The 25,595-nt window shown below is 52.6% G+C and overlaps 2 protein-coding genes across 6 annotated transcripts in view; both read right to left on the bottom strand.

The window, feature by feature from the left end:
* Positions 1 to 1,986: 1,986 nt before the first annotated feature.
* On the bottom strand, positions 1,987 to 10,881 carry TMEM214 (transmembrane protein 214). 3 transcript variants are annotated; one of them, XM_012475401.3, is made up of 17 exons: positions 10,686 to 10,881; positions 9,615 to 9,814; positions 8,591 to 8,741; positions 8,147 to 8,281; positions 7,830 to 7,912; positions 7,293 to 7,398; positions 7,100 to 7,181; positions 6,708 to 6,809; positions 6,186 to 6,327; positions 5,681 to 5,772; positions 5,396 to 5,444; positions 5,104 to 5,217; positions 4,757 to 4,874; positions 4,132 to 4,228; positions 3,788 to 3,956; positions 3,176 to 3,327; positions 1,987 to 2,962 (listed from the first exon to the last, which is right to left on the bottom strand). In XM_012475401.3, exons 1-17 carry the CDS (start codon positions 10,828 to 10,830, stop codon positions 2,836 to 2,838), a joined length of 2,064 nt encoding a protein of 687 aa, XP_012330824.2. In that variant the 5' UTR covers positions 10,831 to 10,881; the 3' UTR covers positions 1,987 to 2,835. The 3 variants fall into 3 exon arrangements, with proteins under 3 accessions (XP_012330824.2, XP_012330825.2, XP_064220009.1); XM_012475402.3 differs by lacking the exon at positions 3,176 to 3,327 and having other exon boundaries at positions 10,686 to 10,830; XM_064363939.1 differs by lacking the exons at positions 1,987 to 2,962; positions 3,176 to 3,327 and having other exon boundaries at positions 3,870 to 3,956; positions 4,132 to 4,253; positions 10,686 to 10,830.
* Positions 10,882 to 16,508: 5,627 nt separating this feature from the next.
* MAPRE3 (microtubule associated protein RP/EB family member 3) overlaps positions 16,509 to 25,595 on the bottom strand; it is a 62,567-nt gene continuing 53,480 nt past the window's right edge. The window contains exons 1-7 of one of the 3 annotated variants that reach the window (XM_064363938.1): positions 21,887 to 21,901; positions 21,373 to 21,500; positions 20,250 to 20,395; positions 19,429 to 19,630; positions 17,984 to 18,138; positions 17,685 to 17,837; positions 16,509 to 17,447 (exon numbers count right to left, since the gene is read on the bottom strand). In XM_064363938.1, the coding sequence (XP_064220008.1) occupies positions 17,379 to 17,447; positions 17,685 to 17,837; positions 17,984 to 18,138; positions 19,429 to 19,630; positions 20,250 to 20,395; positions 21,373 to 21,493 (846 nt within the window). In that variant the 5' untranslated portion in view covers positions 21,494 to 21,500; positions 21,887 to 21,901 and the 3' untranslated portion in view covers positions 16,509 to 17,378. Of the gene's footprint in view, positions 17,448 to 17,684; positions 17,838 to 17,983; positions 18,139 to 19,428; positions 19,631 to 20,249; positions 20,396 to 21,372; positions 21,501 to 21,886; positions 21,902 to 25,595 lie in introns of those variants that run through there. The other 2 variants (XM_012475399.2, XM_012475400.2) reach the window with 2 other exon arrangements.

The raw sequence follows: 25,595 nt of genomic DNA, 5'->3' as shown, positions 1-25,595 counted from the left end.
CGATCTCGGCTCACTGCAACCTCCGTCTCCTGGGTTCAAGCGATTCTCCTGCCTCAGCCTCCCAAGTAGCTGGGACTACAGGCGTTCGCCACCATGCCCAGCTAATTTTTTTGTATTTTTAGTAGAGACGGGGTTTCACCATGTTGACCAGGATGGTCTCGATCTCTTGACCTCGTGATCCACCCGTCTCGGCCTCCCAAAGTGCTGGGATTACAGGCGTGAGCCACCGCGCCCGGCTGAAACCCCGTCTTTAATAAAAATACAAAAATTACTGAGCATGGTGGCGCATGCCTATAGTCCCAGCTACTCGGGAGGCTGAGGCAGGAGAATCACTTGAACCCTGGAGGTGAAGCTTGCAGTGAGCTGAGATCATGCCACTGCACTCTAGCCTGGCAACAGAGACTCTGTCTCAAAAAAAAAAAAAAAAATTTACTGGCCCCAAGTTGTGTACTGTCAGCCCACACTGGTTCAGTTTACTGGCCCCACTTGGACTCCTGTTTGTTGACAGCTCTGCAAAATGAAACCTCTGGATATCTGGTTCTGTTTTTTTTTTTTTTTTTTTAGATGGAGTTTCGCTCGTTACCCAGGCTGGAGTGCAATGGCGCGATCTCGGCTCACCGCAACCTCCGCCTCCTGGGTTCAGGCAATTTTCCTGCCTCAGCCTCCTGAGTAGCTGGGATTACAGGCACGCACCACCATGCCCAGCTAATTTTTTGTATTAGTAGAGACGGGGTTTCACCATGTTGACCAGGATGGTCTTGATCTCTTGACCTCGTGATCCACCCGCCTCGGCCTCCCAAAGTGCTGGGATTACAGGCTTGAGCCACCGCGCCCGGCCTCTGGTTCTGTTTTAATGCAAAGCAGGTACAGTGTCGGACTAGTCTACCACACAGGAAAACTTTAATTTCAACATTGGGTTAAAAAACTGTGTCTATCAAATAGTCAATTAAGCTGTCAGTGTTCCTGTAAGAGGTGGAGACCGCAATTCATCTAAGTTGATGAAAAATGTTGCTCCCAGGACTATAGTGTCAGAAGCTAAATGAACCCAGCAAGGTACATGTAGTCACATATTAGAAGCCAACACAGCACTCATGGCATCCTTGATTCGCTGGATGCAGCCTTGGACTTCTATAAGTTATCACCTAACTTGTCCTTCCTGTGCCATTGCCAACCCATTTTCACATCTGCCACCTTTCCAACTCACCTTGACAACAGGCGTTTTCCTGCCCAGCAGTCCTAAGACCTTGGCCCTTCTCTGAGAAGATGGTCACGGTTAATTGCCACTAGGAGAGCAAGGGGTCTAACTGTGGGCTAATTCCAGAGGAAAGGTAGCAAAAACATGAGATGCTGTTGTATTCATGACCTCACTTTGGGTCGGTATTTTCCTACACCTGCTACTTTATATACAAACCATTGAAAAAGCGGAGTGTCTCAGGGAACCGTGTGAAGGTGGTAACTGGCCATCATACCTGCTGATCGCCATGGGAGTTTGTGAGGGAAGCTGAATCAGCCCTTGAAAGTTGGAATGTACAGCACATCTCTAGTACTGCTGATCTGAAGCATTCAAGGAAACAAACAAGAACTAAAAAACCAGCAGAATTATCTTTTTTTTTTTTTTAACTGTGGTTCAGAAGGAAGAATTATCTAACTTCTTATAGTCTCAAGTCAAAAATAAAAAGGTCCTGGCAAGGATTACACCTCCTGGTCACTGGCCAAGAATTCCCCTAGGAGATGGCCCCCTGCTTTTCTTCTTAAGACAAATCTGGGACACGAATCAAGTGAAAAGTTAGGCAGTGTAATTAGGGGAGCAAGAGAAGTGTCAGGAACACCCACCAGGTCAAACTTTAGAACCATGGGTGTGGGCTTCCCCCACTAGGAGCTTAATTACAGTCCTGGCTACAGAATTCAGAATGGCAAGGGCCCAAGAGTTTGTTATTCTGAACCATAACTAGGGGAATCTCTATATGAGGATGCAGACAAGAATGCTAGAAATCAAATGTGTCCTTTATTCCACCTGGTAGGCATCCTCAAGAACATATGCCGAGTCCTGTCTCAGCAGGCAGATGGAAAGTTTCCTGGGCCCAAGACACACAACTACCTGGGCTCTGCTCTCCAGACAGATGATAGGCGGGGCAGACAGTGGAGAGAAGCTGAGCCTTGTAGCAGAGCCCCCAAGCATGATGGGGAACGGAAAGTTGGAAGCAGGACTATGAGGGAGGGGCTTAAAGAGGCATTTGGGACAAGTCGGGCATTTTGAAGTGAGGGCCCTTTTGAGGTGAGAGACATTTTCATCCAGCCCCCCATGTCCACTGACAGCCACACCCAGGCTTCGGGTGGAGGTGAGGCTGCTGTTTCCCAATGTGGTGCTATATTCTTCTGGAAGTCCCGTTCCTTCTGCTGTGGCTGGCTATAGCTGTGACCAAGAATGGGAACAGGAGGCTGCTGAAGTCTGGAGAAGCAGGAATTATTTGTCAGAAGAATACAGAAGCTGCTTGCTGGGAGTTCCATCTTTTTAGAGACGAGCTGTTTGGGGTTTAGAAATGAGATGGAAGGAAGTGGAAGGCAGAGGGCAAGAGCAGAGCTGTGAGAGGCTGGAGGCTGGGGGCCATGTGCAGTAGGGCCAGAGAAGTGTCCAGTGAACTGTGGGCAGGAGGAGATGCCGCTGGGCCCTGTCCCCACCAAAGATGGAAGAGCTGAGGTGGAGGCAACTGGCCACTTGTCTAGGAGAGAACTCAGGCACCAAGTCAAACCGACTTCCATGCAGAACTGCCGCCTTCTCCCCTTTGCAGTCTTGGATGGTCTGTCTGTCCACACAGAAACCAATGGCCAGAAGGCCTACTGCTGGGATATCAGGGCAAGTGCCCAGTCCAAGAAAGCCGCTGTGATGTCCTGGAGGGAGAGCCAGGTCCAGTGGACAGCCTCACTGAGCTGTGTCTTCATGCAGTCCCAGGTCACCTTGCCTCTGGAAGGAAAGTGGAACATTTTTGACTATGCATGTGTGTAGCTGTGTCAATCTTGGGGCTGAAAGCTTAGACCCATAATCCTCATCCCAGGGTGGCCAGGGTTGGCAGCGAGGGGCAGGACAGTGTGGAAGACTGGACAGAGATGGCTTGTCCCTGGGGCCCAGGAATGGGGCTGCTGGGGATCCTGCCGGAGCCCTGGGCAAAGGTCTCACCTGCATGCCTCATGGCAGTGCTCCTGGGCCCAGGCCAGGGCCTCAAGCAAGAGGTGCCACAACGGCAGCAGCACATTCTGGTAGAAAAGCAGGGGCAGCTCTCTCAGATAGTGGAGCAGCTGACTCAGGGAATCAGGGAGCTGGATCTGTAGCTGGACCATGGAGAACGGATGGGGTCAGAGTACCCAGGGAACTGCATCCTGGCCCTAAGGACTCAGGCCACACAGTGCTGCCCTTTGCCTAGAATTCTGCTCCTGGGAAGACCAGCCCTGCATCCCCCTCCTTTTTTCTTGAGACGGAGACTCGCCCTGTGGCCCAGGCTGGAGTGCAATGGCGTAATCTCGGCTCACTGCAACCTCTGCCTCCTGGGTTCAAGTGATTCTCCTGTCTCAGCCTCTTGAGTATCTGGGACTACAGGCATGCACCACCATGCCCAGCTAATTTTTTGTATCTTTAGTAGAGACAGGGTTTCACCATGCTGGCCAGGCTGATCTCAAACTCTTGACCTCAGGTGATCTGCACGCCTCAGCCTCCCAAAGTGTTAAGATTACAGGCGTGAGCCACTGCGCCCAGCCAACCAGCCCCTTCTTTGACTCCCTGTCTCTGGCTTACCCTCTGAGAGAGACTGGTGAGGCTGTCACCAAACCAGGCAAGGTGAGAGGCACAGTGGGCAGAAAGGAAGCTGACTGTGGCATTGGTGTGAGCCCAGGCCAGCTGCAAGCTGGGCCGCACTACAGTGAGCAGGTGGGAACCCCAGATCGGCAGTGTCTCCTCCAGCCAGCTGTGGAAGATAGAGGTGGGGGAAGAGGGCTCTGAGTCTCCTTAGGCCCGCTCAGCTCCCAAGAAACAGCTCGGGAAAGGGAGGCCGTGGGAAAGGAGAATCACAAGCGCTTCCCACTGGCTGTCACCTCCCTGATACCCAGACCTCTCCTCTCCCCTCCCTGGGAGGAGCTCACCTGTAGCCTTGCAGACTGTAGGAGTAGAGCTTGGCACACGCTTGTTGGCTAGCAGGCAAGAAACCAGATGATCGAAGCAACTGGCCAGTACGGGAGGCTGAGTAAAGGGGGCCTCTGGTGAGCTGGGAGGTGAGAGGGGCAGGGACTGCGGAGACAGACACTACAGGGCCCAGAGCAGGCAGAGCGAGGCACCGGGCAGAGCTTTGTGCGCTTACAGGGCCACAGAGCCAGCTCCAGGGTGCTGTGGAGGGAGGCATGCAGAGCTGCCTCTTCTCCTGCTGGGCCAGGTGAGCAGGAACACGGCCGCCAGGTGGAGCCCGGTTCAGGAGTCAGGAAGCCTCAGGTTGAGGGTCTGCCCTTCTACTTACTAGCCATGACCCAAAGCTAATTGCTGCATCTTTCTGAAACCATTTCCTTGGGAGTTAAAAGGAGGTAACACCTACTTAAATGATATCATGAATGTGTAAGCACTTCTATACTGCAAAGTCCTAGTCCAGTCTGAAATGGTAGTGTTTACTCTGCAGGATTGCGAACTCGTCAGGACAAAGATGTGTGCTGTGGGGGGTGTGCTACAAAGCTCTGTGCCCCGCCCACACCATCCTCCTTGCTTGCCAATGCTGCTTACCCTGGAAGGAGCTGTGTGACCGGAGGTCATGGCACAGAAAGCCTACAGCAAAGACCAGCAGCAAAAGGAGGAGCCGCGTCCAGGGCAGCCGAGGACCCTGAACCTGCTGCAACAGGCCCTGGTGGGGGGAAGCAGGAGACAGTTGTCAGAAGCGAGAGGGGCTGGGCTTTGCCTCCAAGGGCAGACCTCAGGCCAGGCGGTCCCAGTGTCAAGTCTTCACATTACCCTGGGGGCAGTGAGGGGCTCCATAGACAGGTGGGGTAGGAATGTGATACAGGCCCAACCCGGGTGTGCCGAGACAGAGATGTAAGATAGCGTGTGGGCTGGAGAGGGCTGGGTGCCAGCACCTTGCAGGCTGTGTCACAGTTGACGACATCCTGGTTGTTACCGCTGCCCTTCCTCAGCAGCTCCTGGTTGGTAAGCTTAAAGGACTGAATGGTTTCTTGCAAACACTTCTGTACCTATGGGCAAGAAAGGTCTGGCCTGTGAGGGAATCCAGAGCTTCCATCCTGCTTCATTTTCCATGCCAAGTGTACCAGCAGGGTCCCTTCTCAGGGAAGGGACAGTGGCTGAGAAGCCTCCACTCAGAATCCAGAATCCAGACAGGGCTCAACCTGCCATGTCCTCCTAGCTCCTCACCTTCTTGGGAATCTGCTCCCAGGAGCTGAGCAAGTGCTCCAGCAGCAGACTGTGGGAAAAGCACAACCCCCTGGTCAGGTGGCTCATGCGGCCTCGCCCGTCCTCCCATCCTCCCATCAGCCCTGGCTCCTTCAGGCTCCACCCCCACCCACAGAGGAGCAGCTTCCTAGAGGTCGCCCCAGCAATGTTCCCACTTAGTCTGAGAGGTGTCAGCCCATGGGAAAGTGACCCATGCTCCCCTTCTGCTTCTAGCACAGGGACAGGCCTGCCCCCCACCCCACCTGCCTGGACTGTGACAGGTGCTTAGGGTACAGCTGCCTCCAGACGCTGGCGCTGAGGGGGTCCACTGTCAGGCACTCCGTCAGGTTGCTCAGGAGCTGCATGGGGGACAGATGGAGAGGCTGCTGGTGGCATGGGGCTGGCGGAGGGGGAAAGTGCTAAGAGGTGATCCCCCTCCCATGAGCGAGGCCACCCAGGCCGCACATCCACCTTAAGGGGCAGACAAAGTGTCAAGACTCCAGAAAGCTCTCTGAGAGGCTGTAAAGCAGAAGGCTGGGGCTCCTGAGCTAGAGCTTTGAGCTTAAAGAGCACTTATCTGCAAGTGACGGGCATCAGAAACCACCCAGACCTGAATGTGCTATCCCTTGGGATTCATCTTCTGAGGGTGAGCTCGAGTGAGCGGGGCAGGGAGCTAAGGAAAAGCCTTAGAAGGCAAGGACTTTGTCAGCAGACAGGGACTGCTGCAGCTGACCCCTGGGAAAGGAAAAGAAGCCTCCCACCACGTCCTCACCTCTTTCTTCATCTCAGGGGGACAGCTAGGGGTGGCTCTGGACAGGAAAGAAGGGAAGTAGGTGTGCAGGGTGGAATCTGGCTTTGCTCCAAATGCCAGCACCTTCAGTCGAGGGTAGAGCTGACACAGCTGCTCCTGCAGGCTGGGTTGGGTGGGGAGGAAAGCCAGGCCTAAGCTATAAATGGAGCTGTGTGATGTGAACCTTTTGCTTGCTTCAGCGCCCGTGCCTGTCTTGGGGGAATAGTCACTGAGGACACTGCAACTGTTCTGAATCTTTTTACTGAGACCCCTTGGAAATCTGCTGAAAGCCATCGACCCTCTCCCTAAGAAGATGTCCATATGCCAGTCACACTAAAGGGTCCATATAATTTCAAGGGGTCACTGTTCCCTTGAAACCCACTCTTGAACTTCCAGGTTGCAAATCTCAGATCTAGGATGGCTGGGAAAGAAGGGACGGGAATATGTAGCCTGGTTCTGGTGCCTGGGTCCCTTCACAGCAGGTGTGCCCCACAGCAGTCCTACCTGGGTGTTAGGGAGTTGTTAGGCATGTAGGCAAAGTCCAGGAGTGGGAAGAAGTCCTTGGGGCCGATCATGCCAAAGCCCTTGGTCAGGTTGGGATGCATCCTGTGGGGATAAAGAAACAGGCTCGCTGGAGACTACCACCCATGCCAGCTGTTTTGGCCATGACCCCAGCTAAGCCAACATCTAGGCAAAAGGGTGTAAACGCTACCCCATCCACCAACCCTTAATAGTTCCCTCTTCTTCCTTCCTCACCATCACATTCTAAGGTGGTGGGAGAAGCTGGTCCTGATTTTCCTCATATCCATGGAGACCAAGATCATAGCCTGCCGTTTTGCTCTAACAGCCACTTGTGACACCCTGAGCCTTCCCCTTGCTGCCCTCCCGTTACTCACACAAGCAGCCGATCCAGATATGCGATGGCAAAAGGAGACAGAGACTTGATGCCCAGCACAGGCAGCATGATCCCCAGCCACACTGTGGAGGTGAAGGTCGGGAGGGAAGCCTCAGGCTTGCACCTACTGGGGGCATCAAAGAGGAGTTTTCCAGCTCCAAGACCCTCCCTCTTCTTCCCTACTTCCCTGTTACCTTTCAGTCCCTCGGTGAGGTTGGCAAAACCTGCTTGACCCAGGGCCCACATGATGGTCAGACACTTTGCTGGTCGACTCTGGTGGGACCTCAGCAGTTCTAGGAACTGAGGAGACCATTGGGGAAGTCAGATTGGGATAGGACAAAATACCAGGAGCACCTTCAAAGCCAGGCGGGAAGGGAGATGTCAACTGGAAGAGGGAGACAGGCCCAGCAAGAGTGGAGCACTATGGCCGCGTGGTACAGGGATTCAGGTTGTGGGCTCTGCCCATATCTGCCATTTATTGGATGACTGACCCTAGGAAAGTTACTGAACTCCTCTGTGGCTCAATCTTTTCATCTGTAAAAATGGGAAATAATAGCAGTACCTGCCTCCAATGTTTCCAAAGCAGATACACAGTAGGTGCTCATAGTATTACCTATTATTACTAGGCTTACAGGCCTTCCACTATCCCAAACCTGAGTCCAACAACATAGATTCTGCCCAGGCTCCCAAGTCCTAGCTTCCTGGTGTCCCCACCACCACCGAGAGCTCACCTTGCCTAGGTTTGCAGTGGCAATCTTAGGCTTGTCTTGCAGGATGGCCTGGATACAGATGCGGTAACCATGCAGTGAATCCCCTGGAGAGATACACATTCTCACACCTGCTTACATTACTTGGCATCCCAAACCTGAAATCTCCCATTTTTCAGGGGTGAGCCCGGGTCCACTGACTCCTAACTTCCTCCTCCCTTTCCAAAAACAGTGTAAAGATTAGCACATTTTTCTATTGGAAACAACTATTAAGCGGTACTGAAAGCAGGAAAAAAAGGAGGCAGCTCCCAAGATGGTCATTCCTCACATGCCCCTCTCACCTGGTGTCTTATCCAGCTCTTGCAGCATGGTGAAGAGACAGTGGTCAAAAAAGAGCTCCAGAGACCCTGCTGCCTTCGCCAGCAGCCCCCGGATGATCCCACGCAGCTCCCGGCTCACCAGGCTGTAGGGATAATCTAAGGCCCATAGACCTCAATGTGAGTGCTAAGACCAGACACCCATCAGCTCTGAGAACTCTGGTGCTCTCCCTGAGAATGGTGAGTGGAGGCAAAGGTCCTGCACTGAGGCTAGGATCCTTCTCTGAGGAGGCCCAGAGGGAGGATCAGAGAATGAGGCCCAGAAACATTCACAGTCATGATGATTTGAGAACAGCTCAAATCACCCATGGAAATCAGGACAATGGGAGTCACTGGGATCTGTTACTAACCCACCACCCTTTTTGAATTTCTTTGAAGTTGTCTGAGCTTGAGGGAGTTAAGACTTACCATGGGTATGCTGGCTCAGCGTGGGTTCACTTAGAGGAGCTTGGAGTTTGTAGTTGAGATAGCTGGCCAGGTCCTTCAACCATATGGATGGGTTTCCAGAGAACACGCTCTGGCTCTTGTCCAGTTCCTTCTGCAGGGCTGCCACATCCAGCTGCCAAGGACAACCCCCCAACCCCCCACCATAGCGAGCTGTGAGTGAGGGAGTAGAGAAATGGGGTAGGGGTGAGAAAATGGTTGAACTAGGTGGCAGTAGGAAGAAGGGTTTCCATTTTTAAACATAAGAACACGGAATGCTGCAATTCTGCTGCAGCCACATCTTTAAGTACGAAACAGAACAGCTGAAAATGCTGATCTCAAGGCCCTAGCCTCTCAGGCCCTCCACATGTTCAAGAGGAAAACAGAGGGCTGGGCACAGTGGCTCATGCCTGTAATACCAGCACTTTGTGAGGCCAAGACGGGAGGATCATCTGAGGTCAGGAGTTCGAGACCAGCCTGGCCAACATAGTGAAACCCTGTCTCTACTAAAAATACAAAAAGTAGCCTGGCGTGGTAGCGTGCACCTGTAATCCCAGCTACTCAGAAGCCTGAGACATGAGAATGACTTGAACCTGGGAGGCAGAGGTTGCAGTGAGCTGAGATCGCGCCACTGCACTCCAGCCTGGGAGACTCTGTCTCAAAAAAAAAAAAAAAGAGGAAAACAGAGGACAAGGTAGAAAATGAAAGATCACTATTTCCATAGGACAGGGAATCATAACCAGTTTCTCTGTCTCCTCTCTGGTGTTTCTGGGTCTTCAATGCTTTCCTCTTACCAATCCATGTTTTCCTATAAACTTTCCATTTCCTTTCTATTCTAAGTGCAGCATTCTGTTCCCCTGGGTTTCCATGTTTTCCTGAACTCCTCCTCTTAACCCTTAACTGTTCCAAATCCCACAGGTGCTCAGCTGCCCATCCGCCTTCCCCAACTTTCATCTTCTCTACATCTCAAGCCCCATTCTTTCTGCGTCTCAAGTCTAGGCACACTCACAGCTTTCAGTGCTTCCTCCAGGCTGCGGAAGCGGCCCTGCTTCTGGTTTTGGTTGGGAGGAGTTGCCCCCTTCTTTGGCTGCTTCTTGTTCCCTGGTTTCTTAGGCTCCACAGCAGGGGGTGGGACCTGCTCCTTATTCTGCCGCTTCATGATATTTTCAAAGCCCCGCTCATAAAGGGTGCTTGTGGTCTGGATTGGAGCTGGGGTGAAGATAGGTAGAGAAAGGGGAGCCACCCTTAAGTCCCCAAGGCCTCACCTATCAGTGGTCCCTTTCCCCACACAGCCACCTAATTCATCTGCAGGGAAGAGCCTGTCCCTTCCTCTCTGACTGCTTAAGGAGCGGGGCAGAGTAGCTTCTTTGATTACAGCTCTTGAGTCCATGGACTCTTTCATAAAGATGGGGCAGTTATTAGACAAATCAGAGTATGTGGGAACAAGCAGAGAGATAGGATATAGAGGTTTGCCTTCTTCAGTGAGTGGCTACTAGTCTGGGAAGACAGGCTTTTTCCTTCTTGGTCCTACTCCAACGCCTCTTGGTTCCGACATGACAACTGTATCATCAACAAGTGGCAAGCTTTCTCCACTCCTCAGTGGAAGAACCAGGTGTCACCTGCAATTCTTGGTGAGTGTTGAGTGTGTGGCGGTCATTTCTCCCACTGCTGGGCTTCCTATCCCTCCCTCCATGACCTGCTGGTTACTTAAAGAGAAGGCACCGTATATAATAATCCAGAGTACCTCTTCCCAGCTCAGACACCTGCCCAGAGAGGCCAGCTAGCGCCCGGGACAGCTGGGAGGGTGTGCAGTGAACTGAGCGTCTGAAGATCAGAATCCTAGCTCCTCTGACATATGACCCTGGACCAGGTGTACAACTTCATTGGGCCTCAGTTTACTCATCTGGGAGGTGAGGACCGCAACCTTCCCTGGAGCTGCCTCCCGTGAGGCTCCAAAGAGACAAAGCACGGGTGGCGCTAGGAGATGTGCCTGCGAGCTTGCGCCCAGATTCTGGTAGCGGCTCGCTGCGACCCTGCCGGACAGGCCCGGGGTAGGCGGCGGCGCGGGGCAGGTACTCACGCGTCAGGTCGTATTTCCACACTCCATTTGCCTCCCCGAGTGCCCGGCGGTCCCCGCCGCCGCCTCGGCCACCAGCACCGGCCCCAGGCCGCCGGCCCTTCTTCACTACCTCCCAGCGCCCCACACCCGCCGTCTTGGCCGCCATGGCTCGGAGCCCTCCCGCCTCTGCCACTTCCCCGGCTTTCCGGTCCCGAGCGGGCGCGCAGCGCTCTGCCACGTCTCCTCGCAGGCCGGCGCGCCTGGCGCCCGCCGCAAGACAGCCTGGGACTTGTAGTCCCTCTTCTGGGCCGGGCGATCCTGGGCGAGAAGCTCGCGGAAGAGGCTCCCGCAGCAGCCTGCGGCCCCTGCCCAGGCGAGGAGGCCGGGAGGAGAGGCGATTCCCTTTTGAGAACGTTCATTGAGCGCCGATGTGAAGGCCACGGCATTGAGCGACTTGGTAGAAGTGTTTCTGTTTTTCTTTCCTTTATTAATCAATTGATTGATTCATTGACAGGGTCTCGCTTCGTCGCCCAGGCTGGAATGCAGTAGCGCGATCTCAGCTCACGGTAACCTCCGCCTCCAGGTTCAAGCGATTCTCGTGCCTCAGCCTCCCAAGTAGCTGGGATTACAGGAGCCCACCACCACGCCCGGATAATTTTTGTATTTTTAGTTAAGACTGAGTTTCACCATTTTGGCTAGGCTGGTCTCGAACTCCTGACCTCAAGTGATCAGCCGGCCTCGGCCTCCCTAAGTGCTGGGATTACAGGCGTGAACCGCGGCTCCTGGCCACAGTTTTTCTTTCCTTTCTTGTACAGCTGGAAGGATGGAATGGAAGTAGTGCTCCTCTCCTATGGGGAGAGTTTGAAGATTAAAGGCTTCCTTCCTTCTAGAAAAGTGCTGGCTTTACTGTTGCTAGTGATTAAACTTCGGGTTTAATGGGCTATACAAATCTATTGGCAAATAACAAGGAAGAGGATGGGGGCTTGAGGAAAGGGCGGAGTGTTGGGGAGCTAGGGTAGGAGGTGGAGAATGGAGAATACTTTTTTTTTTTTTTTTTTTTTTGAGACAGGATCTTGCCCTGTCGCCCAGGCTGGAGTTCAGTGGCCCCATCACGACTCACTACAGCCTCAACTTCCAGGGCTCAGGTGATCCACCACCACGGATCACCTGACCCACCACCATGCCCGGCTTATTTTTGGTATTTTTGTAGACACGGGGTTTTGCCGTGTTGCCCAGGCTCGTCTCAAACTCCTGGGCTCAAGTGATCCACCCTCCTCAGCCTCCCAAAGTGCTGGGATTATGGAAGTGAGCTACTGCTCCCAGCCTGAGAGTTCTTCTCATGGGAGGCTGAGAAAAGTCTGGGGTCTGAGACAGCCAGGGCCAGGTTTCCCCTTCCAGGCAATGGGAAAGAACAGGCTCCGGCTCCCACCACAAGAGTCAATCCCAAGTTCCAGATGTGTCAAGGAAGTGATGGAGAGCCCCAGACCTGAGGCATCAGCAGACAGGTTCCTGCTCAGACATCCTCATGGAGGGTGTTAGTATCCTGGGAGCCTTCAGAACCTTGAAGCATTCCAGTAGAGGAGAATGAGGGAAGATAAAATCAAAGTGACTCATCACAATTAAGGAAATGTGCTATTTCGTGTACAACTGTATGTGAGGATGAGATTCCTACCTGCTATACTGAGGTATTATGGTAAGAACTATGAGAGTCTTAATTCCTACAGGATGAACAGCTGAGGGAGCAGTTAAATCCTTAGGAAGGAGATTAGCTTCCCGAAGAAGATGGCAACTGAAATGGGTTCTGAGAAAGAATTTTCATTGGTTGGCTGGGCGTGGTGGCTCACAGTTGTAATCCCAGCACTTTGGGAGGCCAAGGTGGGTGGATCACCTGAGGTCAGGAGTTCGACCAACCTGGCCAACATAGTGAAACCCCGTCTCTACTAAATACAAAAAATTTCCCCGGGTGTGATGGCACATGCCTATAATCCCAGCTACTTGGGAGGATGAGGCAGGAGAATTGCTTGAACCTGGGAGGCGGAGGTTGCAGTGAGCCGAGATTGCACCATTGCACTCCAGCCTGGGCAACAAGAGCAAAACTCCATCTCAAACAAAAACAAAAACCTAAAAAAAGAATTTTCACTGGACAAGGATTAGGGTGGGTGGAGAGAACATACCGGTTGTGTGGATCTGTTCATGTAAACAAAGACCTAGAGGGCGGTAAACTGAAAGCAGTTCAATGGGACAGTGCCTGGTGGGACTCTGGAGGTGATGAGGTGTGATATAGTTTGGATTTTTGTCCCTGCCCAGATCTCATGTTGACTTGTAATCCCCAGTGCCGGCATGGGGCCTGGTGGGAAGTGTTTGGATCATGATGGTGGATCCCTCATGGTGGATCCCAGTTCTCATGAGGTCTGGTCATTTAAATGTGTGTGGCACTCCTCACCACCTCTATCACTCACTCACTCTCTCTCTCTCTCACTTGCTCCTGCATTTACCATGTGATGTGCCTGCTCCATGATTGTAAGCTTTCTGAGGCTTCCCCAGAAGCAGATGCCAGCATTATTCTTCCTATACAGCCTGCAGAACTGTGAGCCAATTAAACTTCTTTTCTTATAAATTACCCAGTCTAGATGTTTCCTTATAGCAATGCAACAATAGCCTCATATGAGGTTGGAAAGGGATCTGAGCCCATATGCCAAGGAACTTGCCTGCCAAATCTGGACTTTATCCTTCAGGCCCTGGGAGACCAGTGAGAAGGTGGCATGATCCACTCTTTTGGAAGGGTAAATGGGGCTGTGTGAAGTGTTGGTAGGGGAAAGTAGGGGGTGGGAGATGAGCATATCTTGCTGCCTCCTTCTACCTGCCCTCCAGCCTCTTTAGGCCTGACCATGGCTGAACTTTGCATCAGGTAGCTCTGAGATGCAGTGCTTTTGCCAAGGACCATATATGAGCTAATAATCAACTCATTTTTCAGATCATTTGAGCTGATCATTAATCAACTCAGGAGACCAACAACAATATCTTCTCTTTGTTCGACCCCTCCTGTGTCACATGTATGATCACAGAAGAGACCTTGTTTTTGGAAGGGAAACAGAACTGGCTTTCCATTGAGGCAAATGAGGGGGCTGCGCCATGGTAGAGACACACAGAATGGTGGGAGAGGGGCTCTTTCATTGGAATAGTCTGGCAAGTTACCAGTTACAACTTGGCATGTAGGACATAGAAATCTTTCATTTACTTATCCAGCAACCTTCCCTAAGCACCTTCTCTGTGTCAGGCCCAGCACTAGGTGGAGCTGGGAGATACGGCTCACTTGCTTGTAAGGAACTTGAAGGCTGTGTGGGAGACCAATCCAGAGGAAAGAAACAGTATGAGGTACCAGGAAGAGGTGGAGGAGAAGGGAGTGGCTTTACATCCTTAAGCTCTGGGTGTTTAAAGAGCAGCCTTAGACACTAGCCATGGAGGTGGACTTGGGTAGGCCCCCCCATGGGGTTTGAAGACCCAAAAGATGTTGGGTCAAGGAGGACACAGGTGTCTAGTGTGGGGGCAAGCAGAAGGGTGAGCTCTCTGAAGCACTGTTTTACCCACTGGACTACGTTTTTATTGCTGCTAAAACAAATCGCCACGAACTCAGTGGCTTAAAGCAACACAAATGTGTTATCTTCTAGTTCTGGAGGGCAGGAGTGTAACACATGTATCCCTGGGCTAGAATCGAGGTGTCAGCAGGAGTGGGCTCCTGTCTGGTGGCTCTGGGGGAGATCCATTTCCTTGCCTTGCCCAGCTTCTAGAGGCCACCTGCATTCTCTGGCTCATGGCTCCCTTCTGTCTTTAGAGCCTTTTTATTTTATTTTATTTGAGACAGGATCTTGCTCTGCTGCCCAGGCTGGAGTGCAGTGGTGTCATTATAGCTCACTACAGCCTCGACCTCCAGGGCTCAAGTGAACCTTCCATCTTAGCCTCCCAAGTTGTTGGGTCTACAGGCATGTGCCACCATACCTGGCTAATTTTTCTATTTTTTGTAGAGATGGGGTCTCGCTGCTGTCCAGGCTGGTCTCTACCTCCTGTGAGCACAGGAGATGGAGATCAAGTGATCCTCCTGCCTTGGCCTCCCAAAATGCTGGGATTAAAGACATGAACCACCACATGCTGCCCACTCTGACCCTTTCTGCCTCCTGCTTCCATTCTTAAAAACATTTGTGATGACACTGGACCCACCTGGGTAATCCAGGACACTCCCCCTATTTTAAGATCAGCAGATTAGCTACCTGAATTCCATCTGCAACTTTTTTTTTTTGAGACAGGGTTTCACTCTGTTGCCCAGGCTGGAGTGCAGTGGAGCAATCATGGCTCACTGCAGCCTTAACAACAACTGGGATCAAGTGATCCTCTTCCTTCAGCCTCCTGAGTAGCTGGTACTACAGACATGTGCCACAGTGCCCTTCAAATTTTATTTTTTGTAGAGACAGTATTTCCCTATGTTGCTCAGAAAGGTCTTGAACTCCTGGGCTCAAGTGATCCTCCCGCCTTGGCCTCCCAAAGTACTGGGATTACAGGCGTGAACTACCACGCCTGGCCCATCTGCAGCCTTAATTCCCCTTTGCCATGTAACCCATATATTCACAGCATGTGTGGACATGGTTGGGGGAGGCACTGTTCTGCCTTCCACACCCACTTTACCTTCAGGGTGAGGTCTCAGCCTGAAGATGAACATGGGCAATGCAGAACAATGGCCTTAACCTTTCCTGGTATCTACCTGTAATCATGGGGAAAAGCCTTTTAAAACTAGGCAAGGGAATAAAAAGTCATCAAGATAAGTAAAAGCAGGCAAGGAACTTGGTGGAGGAGAAAAAGAGACAGAGAAAATAAGGCCAGAAGTGTCTATGTAGGTGGGAGTGGGAGTCAACGGAGGCGATCGAGGAACAAACAGATATGAATTGCTTATTCAAGGCTTGAATCTGGTGTCATGAGAGAAATGGTGGTGGTCTTGGAAGAGGCCATGGGGTGGGGCCACAGAAGAGACACAGCTGCATGTTGGCCACACTCAGGGTGGTGAGGAAAGCAGTTCTAGGCTGCGGCTGGAGGAACACCCCGGAGGTCACACCTCTGTGGTCTGTGGGAATGAGCCCTGAACCTCAAGTCAAGAGGTGTGAGTTCTAGTCCAGGTTTCTGCCACAGTAAGTGAGTCATGTACGTGGGCCTCTGACCTCTTAGCAGTAAACGGGGGCGGGGGCTGGTCTAGATGACCCCAAGATGCTCACATTCATTTCCACACTCTTGGTCTCTGCTGGGCTTCGGGGACATGGGTTAGTATGGCCCTTTGTCAGGCACATGCCAGGAGTGGGGCTGTGCAGAAGGCATGGAAGGGTTCCTGACTCCCTGTTCCCACTGGAGCCAGCTCTACAGAAGGAACCGCTTGGATGTTGCTGTCCTGGGCTTCAGCACTCAGAACTCCTTGCTCTTTGTAGCCATCCCAGCTCTCTTTGTCATGTGAGTGCCTGTCCCCAGCTGAATCACTATGGTGAGGTGTGTGAGCTTTGTCAACAGGTGGGGGATGACATGTGGTTCCCCTGGCCCAAAGGAGACTGAAGCTAAGCACCAGGCCACCACCCTGCCCTACGGCCGCTTCACTGGCTGCCCCTCATCACGGCCAAGGGCCCAGACCTAGTTCCTCCCCAGGGACAGGGGGTTGGGGCCCCTGCCTGCCTTCAGAGCCCTATCACCAGTGTTGGGCATTGGTGGTGTTTTCCGGGCCTGCGGGAGGGTGATGGTGAGGCTGTGCTACAGCCATCACCTCTGGAGAGAGGGGTGCACGGGAGGTGGAAAGCCCTGGACCTGGGCTGTGGCTCAGTTGAGGGACACATGGCATGGACTTTTACCACACAAGTTTATTTAAATAAAAGTGAACACATATGCAGGCTGGTGCCCGAGGGGCAGGGGGTGGGGAGGGCGGGTGGGAAGCAGACAGACAGTGGGGTCCAGGCAGAGTCTGTGTGGTGAACCAGGTGGCGAGAGGCAGCGGCTGGGGGCCTCAGGGCAATGCTGGGCTTCGGTGCTGGGGCAGCGGGCCTTGGGTGGGTGAGCCTGGTGCCAGAAGGTCACTTCCATCCCTCACATGCTCCCCTCCCTCTCCCTTACCCGCTGGGCCTACAGCACCACCTCCTCAGCCCCCTCTCCCTCTCCTGACATCAGCCTTCCCTTCAACTACTGAGGAGCCAAAAGACAAAATAAATTAGAATGGGTGAGTCCTGCCCCAGCCCCCAGCCTTGGGGAAGGGAAGCCAAGCAAGGCACACTGCCCTGGAGCCCGTGCTGTCAGCCCTGGAAAAGAACAGGTAAAGTGCAAGGAAAATCCAGTAAGTAAAAATATACCAATGACTTTGTCAAATACACAGCTGCTGGCTGTCGGGAGCAGGTGGCTGGCTGGGGCGGGTGGCAGCAGCACCCTGGGAAGTGTTGGGCGACACAGCAGAGAGACAACGGAAATAAATAGGGTAGGTGTGGACAGGGGTCCCGCCAACTGGGCCAGTGCCACCCAGGACGGGCTTCTGCCTGTTTCCCGGCCCCATGTCCCCAAGCCCCGCTCGCCTGGCTCCCAATGCTGCGGCACTGACACAAAGCACCCGGCCGACTGTGTTAGGAAAGGACTGTAATGTGGGGGTGGAGCGGGGAGGGAGGCACGGGGAAGCCGTGCAGTCAGCCAGGGCTGCGGCCGCCCTCAGTACTCGTCCTGGTCTTCTTGTTGATGCTCTTCAATCTCATCATCCTCAGGGGGTGCAAATCCTTCCTGGGGGGTGGGAGGGAGGGGAAAGTAGTGGGCCAGGCAGGGCTTCTCAGGTCTATAGGTAGCTGAGGAGCAAGGGGTCAAGAGTCCAGGAGCCCTGCTAACAGGTGGCCCTGGGCTAGTGACTTCACCTCTCTCTCATTAGTAAATGTTCTCCATGGTCCTTTCTGGTCCTATCACGCTTCTGGTCTTAGGGCCAGGCCAGACTGGGGAGGGCCCGATGGGCCTGGGAGTGCTCACCTCCGTGGCATAGAGGATGCTGATGATGCCTGAGATGACAGGGCTGTTTTCACTTTCATGCTCCTGGCAGATGAGCTCGATGTCACGAAGTTTGCTGAAGTAGAAGTCACGCTCCTTCTCCAGCCCATCCACTGTCAGCTTCAAGTCCACCAGCTGCTTGGGGACAAGGCGATGTTCAAGCCAGAGGTCCCCGCCTCAGGCTCCCCTGCCTGCCCTCCTCTTGTCCCTCAGACACCCCAAGGGCCTGGCTTTGGTGACAGGGCTCTCTCAGCTACGCTACCCTTACCCATCCCACTCACCTGCTGGTTGAGTTCAAGAATTTGGGCATCAGTCTCATGGCCGCCATTTCGGGCTGATGGAGGATTCTTCCGGAGGATGCAGGGTGGGGCCACGTTGCTCAGCCGGCCGGAGGTCTGCATGTTTTTTGGGCCTGTGGGGGATGTCCTCTGTGGAACTGCCCAGAGAAAGTGTCAGGTGAGGCCACGTGAGCCCACAGCACACATGGCAGGAGACAGCCTGGTGTGAGGACTGCGGGGCAGGCCCATGCGACAGGCAGGCACTCTCAACCCCCTGCCCCCACCCCCTGATGGGCGTCTACAGCTAGGCCCCGAGCCTTGGCCACATGGATACCCCAGCAGCTGGGCAGCCCTTTGGCAAGGCCAGGAGAGCAGAAACTATAGGGAACTAAAAGAAGGTGTGAGGTGTTGGGGTGAGAAGAGAGCTGGCCTGAGGGAGAGAGGAGATAAACTGGGACAGCGAATTTGGGGAAGTGGAGCTGGAAGGGTTCAGGGCCCTCTGGTACTGACAGCTTGAGGAAAGGCAGCTGGCACAGGGTCTTGCCTAACAGAAGCCCCAGCCCAAAGCCATCATTCCTGGGTAGCTGACCCTCCTGGGGCCCTGTGTCAGGATGGGCTCTGTTGCCCTCTGCTGGGCGGGACTGGGTATCTGCACAGCGGTGGCCAAATCAGGGACCCCAGCTCCTCCCCAGCACAGCCAGCATGCCGTGGCCACTTGTTCACTAGTGACTGCACCTCCCTAGACAGCTAGATAGCGGGCTGCTTCTAGTGCAAAGCAAGCAGGCGGGCGAGTAGGGCAGGCCCAGGCGGAACAGCAGCGCAGACGGAGGAGGCAGCTCTGCTATGACGGGGTCCGACGCAGGCTGGGGCTGCTCCTCTCCCTTCCCCTCCCAATGCTGCTGCTTCTCAAAGGCCCTCCTGCTTCTCTCCCTTCCCCTCCAGGACCCAGACAAAGCCTTGTTTCTAGAGACTCATCTTTTGAGGATTTAGGACTGTTGGGCCTTTGGAATGGGGGAAGGTGCGATCAGCTTGGCAACTCCTGCTCCTGGTCGGCCAGTGGGCAGGGGGCAAGGAGGGGCTGTGGTGCTGGCACCAGGCTCTTGGCCTGGAAGCACCTGGATGGAGAAACCAAGCCACCTTGCCGCCCCATCATCCTGAGGCAAACAAGTTAGCTCATGCTACAAAACAAGGTGCCTTCAGCCTCCTACCGCCAGCTGCCACCATGGCTGGTGCTGGTGGCTCTTCTCTTAGAGCAATTTTTGGAGCTCTCTCACCCACTACTTTCACTCCCCCTGGTCTAAGTGGCCAGCAGGCGGCGTCATCTGAACTCCGTGATAACAGTCTCCTCCAGGCTGGCAGGGCCGGGCCGTGGCTCAGGGGGCACTCCTGGCTGTGGAGGCCTGCCGGCCCGGCCCCCCACACTCCCTCCCCCGGCTCGGGCACGTTACCTGCTGTGCCAATGAGTTTCTTGGATTTGTTGAAGATCTGATCACCTGGGTTAGGAGGTGGCGCTACGTCCTGGCCCTGCCGCGCCAGCAGAGGGTTGTAATCCTTTCCATCATAGTTTGCGTCAAAGAATTTCTTAAACCACTGAATAAACTCAAAATTATCTTGGAATTTTCCTTTCACTAATTTCTCTACAGGAATGATCTGAAATAGACCACATAAGCAGAGTACTTTAGCCACCTGCTGCTGTAGGGCTGCCTTCCTCTGCCGAGGGCCACTGCTGTCAGGAAAGCCAGCCCCTGGGCTGCAGTGTCCTCCACCTTCTCCACCTGCCCCCCTCCCATGGCACCAGAGCAGACAGGTAGGCTGGCAGGCCCCAGTCTCGGATCCAGAGACATTCCTTCTCTACAGGCACTGTGTGGAAGAACTGTGAGGGGAGGTGTCCCTTGGCTCTACTGCCTGCATGTGGGCCGGGGGTCTGCAGCCACCGAGGCAGGAGAGCGAGCAAAGACACTTTCTTGGGCCCTACGGAGAGAGAAAGAGGTGGAACTTCACAGGAGTGGCACACAGAGCTCAGTGTTGGGAATGGGCAGGGTCCAGAGAGAAGGAAGGGAAAGGAATGTTGTCATGATGGAATGGCAAGTGTTGTGGGCTTTTCCACTGTGCCTTGAGCAGGGGGAAAATTCCCTCTGGAGAGTCGGGAGGTGGAGGGAGGCGCGAGCACTGGAATGACCCCAGCACCCCCTGTTGCCCAGGCTGGTGGGCCATCTTCTTCCCCAGGGTCACACAGCTCCTTGGGGCCCCCCGGAGCGCAGGCACCTACTTTGTCGACACCCATCTTCTTGAAAGCTGCTTGCAGCACCTTGAAATTGTGGATGTATTCATGCTCTAGCTTGGCCTGGAACTTCACTTTCCTCAAGTGCACACAGCCGGGGAAGAGCATGTCCATGAACTGGCAATAAGCTGCCCCTGTGGAGAAGGGCGCTGGCTGAGGGGGCTCACTGATCTGTGGGCTGCTCTCTCTTACTTCCCCAAACCCTGTCTCCTCTTCTCTCTCCTTGTTCTGGGGCTGGGGCCATTCCTACTTTCAGGACAGACATGGCCAGAATCCTCCCAGCTTTCCAAGAATAGCAGCAATGACTATTTATTGATGCATATTACGAACCAGCACCACACCAAACACTGCATGTAGGTAGGGCAATCCCAACAGCAACTCTAGTTAGTTGGTGATATTATCTCCATCTTATGGATGGGAAAACTGAGGCCTAGGGCAGCATACAGTGACTTGCCCAGGGTTACACCACCAGAAGAAGAGCTGAGAGTTGGACCCAGAGAGGCGAGGTCAGACCTCTGGCTCTCTTGCCGTCCTGGCGCTCAGCTCCCCGCTCCTCCTCTCCCTGCAGTCCTTCTCGGTGCCTCTCCTGCTCTTCTCTTTCCTTGCTCACATTTCCTGACTTCAGCTCCAGCCAGTCTGGCTAGCTCAGGGCCTCCAGCTCTCCGCCTTAGTCTAATCACAAGCTACAGTCATGGGCTGCCTAACAATGGTGTGGTCAATGATGGACCACACATATGATGGTGGTCCCATAGGATTATAATACCGTATTTTTATTGTACCTTTTCTATGTTTAGATATGTTTAGATGTGCAAATACTTAGCATGTGTTAAAACTGTTTGCAGTATTTAGTACAGAAACATGCTGTCCAGGTTTTTAGCCTAGGAGCAGTAGGTATACCACATAGCTGAGGTGTGTAGTAGGCTACACCATCCAGGTTTGTGTCAATACGCTCTGTGATGTTCACACAACAACATCGCCTGAGGATGCCTTTCTCTGGGCACATCCCCATCATTCAGCCACACTTGACTGTATATTCCCTGCTGTGGCTGCTCTGCCTTCCAGCCTTTCTTTCCTTCCAGCAGGGCCACTTCCTGTATTCCCGGCCTCCTACCTGAACAGAGCTGTTCTATCTTGGTGTAGTTGAGGTGCAGGGAGTCGTTGACCCACGCAAGCATATCATGGCGACTCAGATTTTCACTGGTCACAGATGTGGAGTACACATTGACGGCCATACCCCAGCTGAAAAGTAAGAAGAAAGGTGAGGTAAGCACTGGGGCTCATGCAGCTCCTTAGCTGTCAGGAGAGAGGGGGTGTATGATACTGGGAAGTAAGACATATTCCCTCCAGACTGGCCTTGCAGTTTACCCCCAGAGGAGGGGTCTTCTTTAGACATTTAATGAGCATTTACTATAATGCTAGACATGTGCCAGGAGCCAGCAATTCAAAGTTAATTAAGATATGGCCTCTGCTGGCTGGCCGTGGTAGCTCACGCCTATAATCCCAGCACTTTGGGAGACTAAAGTGGGCAGATCATGAGGTCAGGAGATCAAGACTATCCTGGCCATCATGGTGAAACCTCGTCTCTACTAAAAATATAAAAATTAGCTGGGTGTAGTGGTGCTCACCTGTAGTCCCAGCTACTTGGGAGGCTGAGGCAGGAGAATTGCTGGAACCGAGGAGGTAGAGGTTGCAGTGAGCCAAGATTGTGCCACTGCACTCCAGCCTGCAGCCTGGTGACAGAGCAAGACTGTCTCAAAAAAAAAAAAAAAAAAAAAAAAAAAAAGATATGGCCTCTGCCTTGAGGCATTTACAGACAGGCAGATCCCCTCAGTAGGGAGTGATGGGGCAGTGAAACAGGCACATAAATGTTCAGGGACAGCACAAAGAAGGGCGTGAGTGCATCTGCTGGGCAGGGTCAGCGAAGGGTTCAGAGCAGAGATGTTGGAGCCTGAAAGGAACAGGAATTTTCCAGACATAAAAAGGGATGGGTGGAAGGCATTCGGGCACAGGGACTAGCAAGAACAAAGGCAGAGCTTATTCCGAGCACTCTGAGTTGTGGAGCAGGCCCGGGGAGCAGATTTTTCTGTTGAGGCGTGGCACAATGAGGTTGGCAGGGACAGGTTGCCAGGGCCTTGTTTACCAGGAGGAGGAATCTGGACTTTCTATTTGGAAGCCATTAGAGGGTTTTAAGCGACAGTAACCTGACCAGATTTGTGTTTTAGAAAGCCAGCTAACCTTTGCCTCTGCTCTGAATTCAGACTCCATATTCCTGTGGCTGATGCAGAGGCACCTAAATTCTGCTTGTCCACAACCTTCCCTTAGAAAATGCTTCTGGCTCCTATATCCATTATCCCAGAGAATGTCACCACCAGCTATCAGTTACCACCTTAGAAGCCTGCGGGGTCATCCTAGACAGCCTCCTCTCTGTCATGCTCCTACCAAGTCACTTCTCAAGTCCTGGAACCTCACCTCCTCAACCCACCCTGTTCTGCTTACCCTCAGGATTTAGGCACACCGTTGTCCCTTGGTATTCATGAGGGAATTTGTTCCAGAACATCCCCCATACCCAAATCAATGCATAGTCAAGTCCCTTATATAAAATGATGTAGTATTTACAGATATCCTCCTGTATGATTTAAATCATCTCTAGATTACTCATAATCCTAATACCTACTACCACGTCACTGTGATATAAATAGTTGTTATACTGTATTGTTTAGGGAATCATGACATGAAAAAAAAGTCTGTAGGAGTTCAGTACAGATGCAACAATCCATTTTTCTTTCCTGAATATTTTTTATTGATATTTGCTTGAATCCACAGATCTGGAACCCATGGATGTGGAGGGCTGGCTGTATTTTCTCTCTAGCACAGGCTAGCAGGAGCCTCCTAAAAGGCCTTCCAGCCTCCAGTCTCTCCTTCCTCTTAATCTGTCCTTGACACTGTGTTGTCAGAATCTACCTAAAAGTAGGTCTGACCACCCCTCTCCCCCGCTTCAAGTCCTTTCAGCCAGCAGTCATAAAAGGGACACTCATTGGCTGAATTTGCCTTGCAGACTTAAACTGTTTAGCACTCATAGTGTTGGAAACATTTTTGAATTAGTGCCCAATATATTAAAGTTGAGATGTTTAATAACTTGGGATTTCTGGCTTCTTTTGGCCACTCTGAGCCTGTGCTCCCGCACTGAAACCAGCAGTTGGAGTGGAGCCAGCAGTGAGCCTCCTTCCCACTCCATAGAGGCCAAGGGTCAGCTGCTGCTGATCACTGACTTGTGCTGTTAAGAAAAGGAGGACATATTTCTTGTAACCAGGTCTTTATCAGAAATGGAGAAACAAGATAGATCAAAAGAACTGTGTTTTCCGAATTGTGAGAACATGTGTTTCTGGAGTGAGTGAAGAATATTTCTCCAGGTTTAATATGTAAAGTGTCTCTGTGAAATAAGAATGTATCTTATGTACCTTATATTCTTACAGGAAGAATATTTCCCTGTCTGTTGCAGGCATCTGCTGTTAACACGTGACTCCTCCTGACCACTTATCAAATCATAATGGGACCCCACCTCTGCAGCCTTATCTCCCACTTTGCTCCCCCAGTTAGGAGCCATAGGCAGCTTCCTACTCATCCTCTGTCTGGAATGCTGTCCCTCCCACAAAGTTTATTCATCCTCTGCTCCATGGTTCTCAATTGTGGCCCCTGGACCTGCAGCACTGGGGCTATATGGGGATCAGCTGGTTAGAAATTCCAATTCTCTCACCTTCCCTGAGACCTACTGAATGAGAAACTGCCTCTGACCAAGATGCCCGGAGGATCTGCAGGCACGGCCCCATTTGAGCAGCACTACTTTACAGAGGGAGACTCAGCAAGGCATCTGCAGTGCTGTGTACCCCTCACGTTCCTACCCCTGACCCCACGCACATAGGATGGAGCATATTTAACTTAAATGAATGCTTCGAAGAAAAATCATGAGAGAAAAGTCTGTTCTTTATTCCTAGTTCTTCTTCCTTTGAAAAATAAACCTTGTCCTTCCTTGCCCAGGCAAAGGGAGGCCAGGTGAGGTCAAAAAGCCAAGAGAAACAGAAATGAATTATTGTCTTGGGACCTTCTAAAGACCTGGCAGTTTCAGAGATTTCCGAGGGTAATGTTGACTGCACTTGAGTCTCCTCCTACACAGGGGCTCTGCGCCCACTGCCCTGAATCTTGGCCCTTGCGCTCACCACTGGACTTGTTTAAATGCCTGCATCCCACGTCGGAAGTGCTTTGAAGTCAAGAGTGGGGTATCCAGGCCTGTCACAGGCAAGACGTTCAGTAACGCTGTTGAACTATTGAGTGATGCCTCATGTCCTCTCCTCTTTCTGAATCGTGTTTCATCACCTTCCAGCCTGGGTTCCACCCCCCAACCCCCACCCCAACACCCCACCGGCACTCAGCCACAGGACTCTGCTTTAGCTCCAGGAGACTTTCTCTGACTCCCTCTGCAGGAGGCATGTGCCCACTATCCTACAGCACGCTGGGCACGGCTCTTCATGGCATCCTGCACAGTCTCTTAAGATCATGTGTGAGGCTAGGTGTGGTGGCTCATGCCTGTAATCCCAGCATTTTGGGAAGCTGGGGTGGGCCAATTACCTGAGGCCAGGAGTTTGAGACCAACCTGGCCAACATGGTGAAACCCTGTCTCTACTAAAAATACAAAAATTAGCCAGGCATGTAATCCTAGCTACTAGGGAGGCTGAGACAGGAGAATTGCTTGAACCTGGGAGGTGGAGGTTGCAGTGGGCCAAGATTGTGCCCAACCTGGGCAACAGAGCCAGACTCTGTCTCCAAAAAAAAGAAATCACGTGTGTGGCTGCTCCTTCCACCTGACTGTAAGCTCTTCAATGGGCAAGCTGTGTTCCATTCACTTTCAGCTTCCACACCAGTTCTCGGTGAATAATAACTGCCGAACCATATTGGTGGAGTGGAATTGCAGACTAGAGTTAGGGGACACACGAGTTCCCAGGACACACCTAAAGTAACAGGAGGAGGAGTGGATGCCTGGATGGATGCTAGGCAGAGTGGGTAGGGTCAAGGAAAGGGCATCTGATTTTGATGAGTATTGTTTTGTTGTAGACTGCGAAAATTGAAAAGATTTGCCCCTGTCATCAAGGAGTTGATAATCTTATTGGGGAGAGTAACGCACACATGAGAACAGTAAAACCAAATGCCCAAAACTGTGGTGGAAACAGCAAGTGCCATGGGAAGTCGGGAAGGAGAGGGCATGCAGAGTTAGAGAGATGGATGTGAGTGCCCCCAAGGCCACAGTGGCCAGACTCTGCCAGGTCTCCAGGGAGGGTGCAG

The sequence above is a fragment of the Aotus nancymaae genome, unplaced genomic scaffold (assembly GCF_030222135.1).
Source record: "Aotus nancymaae isolate 86718 unplaced genomic scaffold, 86718_ANA_hifiasm-v0.15.2.pri h1tg000057l, whole genome shotgun sequence".
Lineage (NCBI taxonomy): Eukaryota > Metazoa > Chordata > Mammalia > Primates > Aotidae > Aotus > Aotus nancymaae.
This window is presented reverse-complemented; position numbering and strand designations above follow the sequence as displayed.